Source organism: Barbus barbus, assembly GCF_936440315.1.
Source record: "Barbus barbus genome assembly, chromosome: 34".
NCBI classification, from domain to species: Eukaryota; Metazoa; Chordata; class Actinopteri; order Cypriniformes; family Cyprinidae; genus Barbus; species Barbus barbus.
In genome coordinates, this window is record NC_136762.1 from 16,033,579 (window position 1) to 16,046,920 (window position 13,342).

The 13,342-nt window shown below is 37.2% G+C and overlaps 1 protein-coding gene across 1 annotated transcript in view; it reads right to left on the bottom strand.

The window, feature by feature from the left end:
- Window positions 1-13,342, bottom strand: part of LOC306853824 (roundabout homolog 2-like) — a gene marked incomplete at both ends in the record, with an annotated part of 83,020 nt that overhangs the window by 19,418 nt on the left and 50,260 nt on the right. Inside the window, 4 exons of the mRNA XM_079391470.1 lie at window positions 846-1,014; window positions 1,127-1,208; window positions 4,865-5,070; window positions 10,275-10,446. Of these exons, the coding sequence (XP_079247596.1) occupies window positions 846-1,014; window positions 1,127-1,208; window positions 4,865-5,070; window positions 10,275-10,446 (629 nt within the window). The remainder of the gene's footprint in view (window positions 1-845; window positions 1,015-1,126; window positions 1,209-4,864; window positions 5,071-10,274; window positions 10,447-13,342) is intronic.

Sequence of the window (13,342 nt, forward strand, 5' to 3'; positions counted from 1 at the left end):
ATGGGCAAGACATTTGTTATTGTATTTGTTAATCTTCGTTAACATTAGTTAATGAAAATACAGCTGTTCATTGTTCGTTCATGTTACCTCAGGTCCATTAAAGGGATAGTTCACCCAAAAATAATGTATTAATTGGCCATTAATTGTACCCTCATGTCGTTCCAAACCCGTAAGACATTCGTTAGTTTTCGGAACATAAATTAATATATTTTTGATGAAATCCAAGAGCTTTCTGTCACTCCATAGACGGAAACGCAACTGACACGTTCAAGGCCCAGAAAGGTAGTAAAGACATGTTAAAATAGTCCATGTGACACCAGAGGTTGAACCATATTGTTATGAGAATATTTTGTTATGAGAAAACAAAAATAATGACTTTCTTTAACATCGTGCTCATGAGAGTACCATGACGCATGCGTGTGCATTCTTCTTCTTGTAAACAATTGTTGAATAAAGTTTGTTTTCTTTGCCTCTATGGAGTCTAAGAAAGTTCTCGGATTTCATCAAAAATATCTTAATTTGTTTTCTGAAGATGAACGAAGGTCTTACGGGTTTGGAACGACATGAGGGTGAGTAATTAATGACAATTTTCATTTTTGGGTGAACTAACCCTTTAAGTAATATTAACAGATACAACCTTTGATTGTAATTATGCATTAGTGAATGCTGAAATTAACATCAGATAAGATTAATAAATGCTTCAGTAGCTTCATGTAAACTAATGTAATTAACTAATGTTATCAAATGGAACCTTATTTTAAAGTGTAACCAACCCTTTAAATGAAAGTAAAAAGTTGCAAATTTTATTCAAACAGTAGTAATTTAGTATTAATAAAGATATCAACCTGAAAGCCTCGATGATGTAGGAAGTGACAGCAGCTCCGCCCTCATGTGGGTTGGGCTGCCAAGTGAGTGTGACGCTATTTGAGGTCACATCTGTCACCATGGGCTTCTGAGGAGGACCAGGCAGCTGCAGGGACTGCGATACCCGTGGTACGGAGGATGTTCCAGTCGCTACACACAAGTCAAATGTGACAGCGTCAAGGGGGCATTCTCAAAGGACATTTGACTGCAGACTGAAGTCTTATAGAGAGCTGTGTTACAGAGAAGAATGCTTGTACGCTACCTTTCACTGTCACGGTCCCACTCCAACTCATCTCACCAGAGGAACTAGATGCGACACAGGTGTACGTCCCTGAGTCGGTCTCCTAGCAACAGAGAAGACAAAATCATCTCTGAAAGACAACGAAGATAATTGCGAGCATGCAGTGTTTCTGAAGCAGTTGTGTGCTTTTCTCTTTCTCTCCAAATGATGCGGATCAAATGTATTGTTTCAGCCTATCAGTCATTTCAATTTGATTTCAGTTAGTTTGAGGTTGTGACTGTTAGAGCTCCTCTAAGATCATGTTTGACATTCTCAACGGCTGTTTTATATTCTGCGTACCGCAGTGCAATCTGTCAAATGTCTCAATTAAGATATACAGACCTTGTACCACAGATGGCATTCATATTGGAATGTTCTTGAAATGTGAAGCAAAGAAAAGCTGTACAATACACAGCTGCTTTTCTCAAGTAACTTTAACTTTTGAATGACAATGTCTTTTGAATGCTATAATCATATATATATATATATATATATATATATATATATATATATATATATATATATATATATATATATATATATATATATATATATATATATATCAGCTACAAGAATTTGAACTGGAATGGCAGAAAAAGATATTTACAGAATTGCAATTAACACATTTGCATAACAGAGCGATTTTAATGTTCAATACAAGAATGTTTATGATTACAAATTATATTATTAATTTGAAGTAATAATGCTTACATATCCTGAAATAAATAAATAAAATATATATATGTGTATATGTATATATATGTGTATATGTATATATGTATATATATATATATATATATGTATATATATATATATATATATATATATATATATATATATATATACACACACACATATATACATATATATATATACACATATATATATACATATACATACCCTGTACACTATAGTGCATAGTATAACAACACACTCTTCATTTTTATTAATTAATAACAAAATAAATACATTGCAATAAATACTAAATATATAGACATTTTTTAATAAGAAAACAAACAAAACTAAACTAAATTAGTGCATTCTGGGAAATGAAGCATTGCTCCATTATGGTCCATAATTCTAGTTAATTTATCGAATAAAATTAATATAATTAAATGTTTCTGGAACTATTCCACATGTGTATGTGTGTAAAAAACTGTTAAAATAATATACAGGTCCTTTTCAAAAAATTAGCATATTGTGATAAAGTTAATTATTTTCTGTAATGTACTGATAAACATTAGACTTTCATATATTTTAGATTCATTACAACACAACTGAAGTAGTTCAAGCCTTTTATTGTTTTAATATTGATGATTTTGGCATACAGCTCATGAAAACCCAAAATTCCTATCTCAAAAAATTAGCATATCATGAAAAGGTTCTCTAAACGAGCTATTAACCTAATCATCTGAATCAACTAATTAACTCTAAACACCTGCAAAAGATTCCTGAGGCTTTTAAAAACTCCCAGCCTGGTTCATTACTCAAAACCGCAATCATGGGTAAGACTGCCGACCTGACTGCTGTCCAGAAGGCCATCATTGACACCCTCAAGCAAGAGGGTAAGACACAGAAAGAAATTTCTGAACGAATAGGCTGTTCCCAGAGTGCTGTATCAAGGCACCTCAGTGGGAAGTCTGTGGGAAGGAAAAAGTGTGGCAGAAAACGCAGCACAACGAGAAGAGGTGACCGGACCCTGAGGAAGATTGTGGAGAAGGACCGATTCCAGACCTTGGGGGACCTGCGGAAGCAGTGGACTGAGTCTAGAGTAGAAACATCCAGAGCCACCGTGTACAGGCGTGTGCAGGAAATGGGCTACAGGTGCCGCATTCCCCAGGTCAAGCCACTTTTGAACCAGAAACAGCGGCAGAAGCGCCTGACCTGGGCTACAGAGAAGCAGCACTGGACTGTGAAGTCCAGTGTCAAGTACCCACAGTCAGTGATGCTGGTGTTGGTCCACTGTGTTTTATCAAGGGCAGGGTCAATGCAGCTAGCTATCAGGAGATTTTGGACCACTTCATGCTTCCATCTGCTGAAAAGCTTTATGGAGATGAAGATTTAATTTTTCAGCACGACCTGGCACCTGCTCACAGTGCCAAAACCACTGGTAAATGGTTTACTGACCATGGTATTACTGTGCTCAATTGGCCTGCCAACTCTCCTGACCTGAACCCCATAGAGAATCTGTGGGATATTGTGAAGAGAAAGTTGAGAGACGCAAGACCCAACACTCTGGATGAGCTTAAGGCTGCTATCGAAGCATCCTGGGCCTCCATAACACCTCAGCAGTGCCACAGGCTGATTGCCTCCATGCCACGCCGCATTGAAGCAGTCATTTCTGCAAAAGGATTCCCGACCAAGTATTGAGTGCATAACTGAACATAATTATTTGAAGGTTGACCTTTTTTTTTTTATTAAAAACACTTTTCTTTTATTGGTTGGATGAAATATGCTAATTTTTTGAGATAGGAATTTTGGGTTTTCATGAGCTGTATGCCAAAAATCATCAATATTAAAACAATAAAAGGCTTGAACTACTTCAGTTGTGTTGTAATGAATCTAAAATATATGAAAGTCTAATGTTTATCAGTACATTACAGAAAATAATTAACTTTATCACAATATGCTAATTTTTTGAAAAGGACCTGCATTACTATTTTATTTCATTCCAACATAATACAACATAAACTATAATAAAGTGAATGGTACCACTTTTATGGATCTACACTCACACAAAGGACATGAGGGTGAAATATAAAAATTCCAAATAAAAATACAAATTTTTGGCAAAATGTATGGTGTTTTCATTAAGTTAAACAGCCAAAACGATAAAAAAAAGAAAAACTGAAAAATGCAATTATGTTCCTAAAGTTCCTTATTTCACATGTATTTATTTATTTATTTTGTTAAATTTTATTTATTTTTTGTATGTAATGAAAACTAAATTAGTGCATTCTGGGAAATCAAGCATTGCTCAATTATGGTCCATAAAAATTTTAGTTAATTTATCAAATAAAATGCCGGTAATATCAAACAACTAATATTGATAATTCATGAATTGAATTATGGATGGCACACAACCATGATTCTTATGTATGTTATGTCATGATATAAGATGTATGATGCTACTTTAACATTCAAAAGAGAGCTCCACTGAGTAATATTAGCAAATGAAATATTTCAGTCCTCTGTCCTTATTTGATAGGCTAATATATATGTTATGTCAAATACTATATCATGACATGACAGATTTGGTTGGTTGTTTAGATGTATTGCACTTTTAGCTTTAAATCTTGAGCTATTTTTCCACTGAACCTACTTGATGAATGAATGCCAAAATCAATTAAAACAAATCTTACTCTTTTCTCCAAACTTGGAAGGAAACTGCAGATTAGTGTCACTTCCACTTTATCAGTGTAATTTCGTGTGCGTAATTACATTTGAGCTAAATGTACGCAGAGCTTCTCAGAGCGATCAAATCTGTTGGTTATTGATTTATGAACGTTACGTGGCTAAATGTGTTTTGCATGCGCTGATGGAAACCCTGTCTCGAGTAAGAAACGCTCAAGTGGACACCATTATTTCAGGTGTGCTTGTGAACATCTCACTTAGTTTGAAATGTTTTCTCAGAGGCCCTCTGTCCAGGGAGCTTTCGATTTTCACAGCCCTAATCAAAGCAAACAATTCACATCTTTGTCTGAAGCGTCTGTCAAATACCTTCAAGCCGCTGATGTGTAAAGTGCCGTTTTCCATTAGGCTTATGTGAATGTCATCACTCAGAATGCTTTGCCCGTCCTTCTCCCACCTGACGCTGGGGATTGGGCTGCCCATCACAAGGCACTGGAGTAGGGCGCTGGAGCCTAAAGCGAGCGTCTGGTTTGCTGGGCCCTGTCGGATAATTGGAGGGACGAGATCTGATGGGCCTGGAGGATAAACAGCAGAGTGTGTTTGTGAGAAGTGTGTTTGCATCTGTGCAGTTGTCTAACAGTGCTTCTGGCATCCAAAGATCAGTCCGACTTACTTGTACGGCTACGGAAGTGCAACTGGCAGTCAAGAGTTAATCACACTTTGAGAACACAATGGCACAAAAGATGAAGATATTTGGGAATTGGGGTGATGGGTCAGGATGGTTGACTTGAAGACTAGTTATTTCAGGGTATGTGCAGAATTTTAAGACTTTTTAAAGACTTTTTAAAACCTGCAGGATTAAAATGAATACCGCATACAAAACAACCCCATACAACCTGAAAATATGTTTCTCAGATTCTTACTTGATTAAACAGGCTATGGCACATATTCAACAGTAAAACAGGGTTATTGTAAGTTTAAAATATTCAAGACACAAGACAATACAAATGAACTAGAGTTGATCCATATTGGATTTGCTGATATGATGATATTAAAGAAAGGCAATTAAAAGATTATTGTGTTGATACTGTAGAACCTTATTGAACGGACACACAAAATAATTTCAAGACAGCACATTCCTTTGCAGAAGTTAAGAAATCTGCAAGTCGTAAAATTAATAAACGACCAGCACCGCGCCCAATTGTCTGACCATCTTCCTGCCATGCTCTCCTCATCTCATGAGACCGCTAAAAAAAAGGAGAAATTTGAGGAAAACATCTGGATGTATTTAAGAACAGGACTTCACTGTGGTTTCTTATCACTTAAACACAGTGATGCCGGTAACGCGTTACTTAGTAGCGCATTACTCTAATATGACCAATTTTTCCAGTAACGACTAATCTAACGCGTTACTATTTCCATACCAGTAATCAAATTAAAGTTACTTGTCCAAGCCACTGTGCGTTACTATTTCTTTAATTTTTTTTTAAGCAAAACCTATTTGGTTTCTTCTTGCGTCTCGGGGAGTGACATCACGTATGCGACAGGTCATATTTTCAGGACAGCTCACCTGCCAAGCGCCGCGGCTAGCGACACACAAACAACAATGGAGGGAGGAGAGAGATATGCGTTTTCTAGCTGGAAATATAGTCACTATTTTGAGTTTGTATCAGCCAAAGATGATAATATTAAGGTTCGTTGTACACTCTGTACTGGCGACACTCCAACCCCATCAAGTGCTCCTGTGGAGCGACTTTTCAGTCTGGGAGGTTTGGTGCTCACGCCTAGAAGAAATCGACTTTCTGACAAGAGGTTTGAGAAGCTTCTGTTACTGAGGTACAACCACTGGTTTACTCGCCCCACTCCACTGTTTCCCTCATAACATGCGATGACAACATAAGATGTTATATGTGGATGGTATAAAAAGTATTTATGTTAAGTCAAGAGACTTATTTTTTCTAAAAAGTATTCATGTTAAATGAAGTCAAGAAAGAAAAAAAGAGACTTGTTTTTCTAAAAAGTATTTATGTTCAATGAAGTCAAGAAAGAGAAAAAAAGAGACTTGTTTCTCTAAAAAGTATTTATGTTATATGAAGTCAAGAAAGACTGTCTTTATTTATTTTTATACAAACGTGTATTTCTGTCAGGAAATAGTTTTTAAGTTCAACTTAAAATGTCAAGAGATACATTGTTGACGTTACTGTTAAAATGCACCAACAATAAAGTAAGCATTGGCAAAACCGGTTGTCGTTTTTATGTTGGGGGGGGGGGGGGGGGGGGGTGTTATTGGCAGCTGCTGAAAGTAACTAATAAAGTAACTTGTAATCTAACTTAGTTACTTTTAAAATAAAGTAATCAGTAACGTAACTAAGTTACTTTTGAAAGGAGTAATCAGTAGTCAGTAATTCGATTACTATTTCAAAGTAACTGTGGCAACACTGCTTAAACATAATTCAACCAGAAACAGGACAAAGACCTCTGGATCTGGACATGATCTCCTGACCACTTGACACGTAATTCAATGATTTTATCAACAAGGGGAAGACTGTTTTACAATGAGACTGAGCGTTGAAGTTTTACAGATACACACCCAAAGTGACATTCTCATAACCCCGGACACCTCCTGTTTCTCTCCAGCATTCCAAGAAACGCTCCTTTTCTTCTCTTTGGCAGAACAAAGAAAATCAAACCTTTATAAAGTATCCAAAAGGACAAACAATAATCGCTGCTGCTATTAAAGCAATATACTCAAGAGACAATATATATTCAGGTTGTATTTTATGTCATTTATAAGCTTGCGGTGTATTGGAACCTATAGTAGTTTTGTAATCTTTTGATGTATAATCTTACCCTGTAAACAGGTCACTAGGGTTTAGTTTCATATGCTTGGTATGATTATTTAGAATGTAGGATGTTTTAATTGATGCCTTAACCATGTAGTATATTTTATTAAGGTATGTGCTTTGTGTATGCCAAATACCTGATGTTTGATGTTGAAAGGAAGCCGATTTCATTGGCAAGAAGTTGGTATGGATGAAAGTTAACTTTTAGCATCATAATGTATGATTACAACACGTATAGAAATCTGCTTTCGATATTTTCTTCATGTGACAAAATAACCAAGCAGATAATGTATGCACGGAAAAATCCGATTGGGTCAGTCGCCGTGGGTGGACCCCAAATTGGGCCGTTTAAAATGGACACAAAAGCTCTGCTTGTTGCTCACTCGCTGCTTGAAAACTTTGGCTTTCGTCCTTTGATCGCGCTACGAATCGCTCACCGGCTAACACCCGGCTGATCACCCAGACTCGAACCACTTCGTCAAAACTTCTCACTGAAAAAGTTATCAGAAACAACCTAAGCCGTAAGAACTCTAAAGAACTTCAAAGCATTGCCACTTTTGCATCACCAGGAAGCCAACCACTCACAGGTGGGTTTCCCCAGTGACATCAGGCAACAACGACTTCAGCAACCAGGAGGTTCCCCTCGAACACGCAGGAACACGCGAGAACACGCGAGAACACGCGAAAACACCAGATCAGCTATCGACTCAACTTGAAAAGCAAGTAACAAACAATCTCCTTATCTGGCTGGGTGAATTAATATTTAAAAGCAAAGATAGTAAAGTTCCCTGCTTATGACTTCCTCAGGCTGAAGTTAGAGAATTCTTGGAAAATGAGCATTAGAACCTTAAACTTTCTTCAAACCGCATAATTAATCGCCCGTATGTGTGTATGAGTGTGTTTTGTTTTATTTAGCTTAGTTGTATTGTAGGGTAACGGTAGCAAATAAACAAGCTGCTGTCTTCTGTTGTGTAATATTCATGTTAAAACTTTGCCCAGAGCCGCTACCTGTGCTCATAAATTTACCCAACCAATTCTGTATTATTATCGTGGCCACAAAATAAACAGAATAGTTAAGATATACTGATTTTAACGCTTGCTGGACGGTCGTAGATAAAGTATAAATTAGACGTTTTGATTAATATCAATTAATCAAGTCAATATCGAATCCTTACGATTCGATTCCCTAAAAGCTGAAATAATCACTTGAATTAAAATAATTCAAGTGATTATTTTAATTCACTTGAATTTAATTCACGTCACAGTAAGAAAATCCTTTCTTACTGTGACGGGGCGGCCCAGAGAAAAGCCACAAGAGTTTTAAATTTAATTAAACACCAGATACGGTTTGTTGTGTAACCACAATACCGATAATATTCAGAAAAAAGATTTGATGCATAATGCAGGACTTTCAATTACAAACATGCCCTCCAAAAAAAACAGGAATTTTATTTTGAAGTGTCTATGCTTTACTTCTTCCAGCTACTCAACTATTCAAAAAGACGAGGAAGCAATACTCTTACAACAATCCTCAACATATTACAATATAAATGCCGTAAGATAAATATTCATCAACATCAGACCATAAGCAATCGCTTGACACAAATGATTGGCTGCACTAAAACCTTGAGCTTGCAGAACATGCAACAGCACAGCTTCTTGACTTTGAAACGTGGAGAACTCACAATTTATTTAATTACATCATTGCCTTTAATTGTATCATTCCACAAGTATTGTATGTGTCACCAAATTGAAGACTGTAATTAGAATTACATTTTTGTTATACCACTTACAATATTTAAAGGGGTCATCGGATGCCCATTTTCCACAAATTGATATGATTCTTTAGGGTCTTAATGAAAAGTCTATAACATACTTTGGTTAAAATCTTTCAACGGAAGTGCAAAAAACACCTTTACCCTGTCAAAATCAGCTCTGTTTTCATCAAGCCATTTTTTAGTCCATGTCCCTTTAAATGTTCATGACTCTGCTGACCCCGGCCCTCTCTTCCGTGGGGTGACGAGCAGTACGGTTTACTAGCGCATATTAGGAAAGGCAATTAAATATTTAATTTTGAAAGATTAATAAAAAAACATTATACTCACTTCTGTAGCTGAAGCTGGATCACGAATGATTTGCGCGAACATAGATGCATTTGGGCAGATCGGGGATCGGCGCATTCACTTCAAAGCGAAAGTAACGTTAATCCTCTGCATCTTCAGCGGCTCAGATGTAGGGAGCAAATGACGACTGCTATGTTCATTACTACATGCAACAACAAAATGCCTCAATTGCTTAATCGGAGACATCTGGTCTTCCCCTGCACTGGCGGACAGCTCTCAACTCATTCAGGGCGGGTCTAAGGTAAGACGGCCTTGTCAATCAACTATCGTGGGAGCGGCCTGTACAGAACTACGTCATTCTGACAGGAACCTCAGAAATGCCTGATTTGAGAAAGAGGATTTTAAAATAGGGATTTAAAAAAAAAAAACACTGGGTGGGTTTTTATCATTATAGGATGGATGTGTACACACACTTCCAAAACACATTTATGTTCAAACAACTTGTAAAGTGAATTTTGCATCCGATGACCTCTTTAAGAGTTTTTGGCCTTACATTTGCTCAAACTGAATTTAAGACTTTTAAGAATCGGCAGAGACCCTGAATTATTGAAGTCAACTAGTTTATTATAAAAGGAGATACTGCAAAGTTTTAAAATGAAGTGTGTTCAAGTACACTTCACTTTTAGTGATCCCTCAGCAAGCACCATTAATTAAAAACTAGCTTTATGACTTAAGGAACGCACATCAAATTGAAGAGCCGTGTGCATTGTGTGTTCACGCTCAGGCGGTTTGTTAATACTAGGGGTTTTCTGCACAATTATCTCCAGAGATGCCATTTGCTGGGTGGGATGAACTGTAATCCCAGATACTCACCAGTTTCCACTTCCAGCAGAGCCTTGGCAAGGACACTTCCTGCCACACTAATCGCCTGGCAGATATAGTAGCCGGAGTCCTCCGAGTGAACATCAGAGATGGACAGCTCTCCACTCATGGATACAGAATAACGGCCCGACTGGGAAGGAGGTTGCCCGGGGAAAAGCAGCATCTACGACAGAGGACAGACTCTTGAGTTCACACCACACTGTGGGCAAATTACCCAGTGTTCAGAGAGACTGAATGTCTGATTTACAAATTTCAAACAGCCATGGAAAACAGGATCGTTCTTGTTCTTTTGAAGTAAAAGAGTTTAATGAAAACTACTTAGGCATACTCTAATGTTTATAATGCAATGCTCTTGAATAGTTAAAGGTAGAGTAATAAAAGCAGCCTGTTTAATTGGATTTTATTTAAAGCACAGATGTACAACTGTAAAGCCATGTACAACATATTGGTACCATAACAGTCATTTGTCTATATTAGCGATTTTTTTATATTTAATTGTTTGAGCTTATTTCCTCTTCTTTTACATCTTTGCTGTCAACATTAACTTAAAGTTAATCTTTGAAAACACAAATAATTTAATAATACTATTAAATGTAATCTTTAGAAATGTCAAAATTAATAACCATTTTTCATAATACAAACTATAATGTTGTAGTGTTAAAATTCACTTGTAGCATTTCAAATAATTTATTTTAGTTTTTCTATTTTATGTTTCATTTATTCAGACAAAACAGAACTGGACATTATATGAAAATAATTGTAATTTTAAGTATTTTAGTATCCACCATTTATCGTTTATTATCTAACATTAAAATAATGGTCTAACAATTAAAAATTAATTTATAGCATTCATTAGTCTAGGTCAGGGGTAGGCAACGTCGGTCCTGGAGTGCTGATGTCCTGCAGAGTTTAGCTCGAACCCTGAAAAAAACCTCACCTGCCTGTAGCCCTAGAAATTCTGAAGACCTTGATTACCTTGTTCAGGTGTGATTGATTAGGGTTGGAGCTAAACTCTACAGGACAGAGGTACTCCAGGACCGACGTTGCCTACCCCTGATCTAGGTTAATGTTAATTTTAAAATATGTTACTTTGTGTTCAATCATAGTACATTTACATACAATAATTCATATAGAATCATTTAAAAGTTTGGGGTCATTAACAATCTTTTCTATTTTTTAAAAGATTTCATAAAATATACAGTAAAACAGTAATATTATTACAACTTAAAATAACTTTTCTATTTTAATATATTTTAAAATATTATTTACTCATCTGAGGACAGAGCTGAATTTTCAGCATCATTACTCCAGTCTTCAGTGTCACATGATCCTTCAAAAATCATTCTAAAGCCTGATTCGGATGGTAATTGTTTCTCAGGGGGACGTAAGTGATTTTCACCAGATACAGGGGGTAGTTGGTGATTTTAATGCCGTCCAAATCCAAGAACTCTGTGTTTTTCTCTCACCACCCCCGTAAAAATCCCTGGCCGAATTACCTACTGTTTTTTGACAAACACCAAGGTCGTGTGGTAATTTAATTGCCGTCCGAATCCACATCTCTGAGTTTACGAGAATAAATCAATTCAAAATTCAGTTTTCAAACCCTTTTTGAGCACTCCCAAACACCATAAGGTAACGTTGTACTTCAGTGTAATTTGCATACATATTATTTCTGAAATGCTGGAAAAGTATTTAAAAGAACAATACTTCATGACCACAGCGAGTGAGAGCAGAAAGAGAAAAAAAAGCACATAAACATTCGAAATGGGTCTTTATTATGGCAGCAGCAGGAATGCAATACAATTTTAAAATGTGTATTATAAACAGATACACTCACCTAAAGGATTATTAGGAACACCATACTAATCCTGTGTTTGACCCCCTTTCGCCTTCAGAACTGCCTTAATTCTACGTGGCATTGATTCAACAAGGTGCTGAAAGAATTCTTTAGAAATGTTAGTCCATATTGATAGGATAGCATCTTGCAGTTGATGGAGATTTGTGGGATGCACATCCAGGGCACGAAGCTCCCGTTCCACCACATCCCAAAGATGCTCTATTGGGTTAAGATCTGGTGACTGTGGGGGCCATTTTAGTACAGTGAACTCATTGTCATGTTCAAGAAACCAATTTGAAATGATTCGAGCTTTGTGACATGGTGCATTATCCTGCTGGAAATAGCCATCAGAGGATGGGTACATGGTGGTCATAAAGTGATGGACATGGTCAGAAACAATGCTCAGGTAGGCCGTGGCATTTAAACGATGCCCAATTGGCACTAAGGGGCCTAAAGTGTGCCAAGAAAACATCCCCCACACCATTACACCACCACCACCAGCCTGCACAGTGGTAACAAGGCATGATGGATCCATGTTCTCATTCTGTTTACGCCAAATTCTGACTCTACCATCTGAATGTCTCAACAGAAATCGAGACTCATCAGACCATTTTTCCAGTCTTAAACCGTCCAACTTTGGTGAGCTCGTGCAAATTGTAGCCTCTTTTTCCTATTTGTAGTGGAGATGAGTGGTACCCGGTGGGGTCTTCTGCTGTTGTAGCCCATCCGCCTCAAGGTTGTGCGTGTTGTGGCTTCACAAATGCTTTGCTGCATACCTCGGTTGTAACGAGTGGTTATTTCAGTCAAAGTTGCTCTTCTATCAGCTTGAATCAGTCGGCCCATTCTCCTCTGACCTCTAGCATCAACAAGGCATTTTCGCCCACAGGACTGCCGCATACTGGATGTTTTTCCCTTTTCACACCATTCTTTGTAAACCCTAGAAATGGTTGTGCGTGAAAATCCCAGTAACTGAGCAGATTGTGAAATACTCAGACCGGCCCGTCTGGCACCAACAACCATGCCACGCTCAAAATTGCTTAAAATCACCTTTCTTTCCCATTCTGACATTCAGTTTGGAGTTCAGGAGATTGTCTTGACCAGGACCACACCCCTAAATGCATTGAAGCAACTGCCATGTGATTGGTTGATTAGATAATTGCATTAATGAGAAATTGAACAGGTGTTCCTAATAATCCTTTAGGTGAGTGTATATATCGCGTGT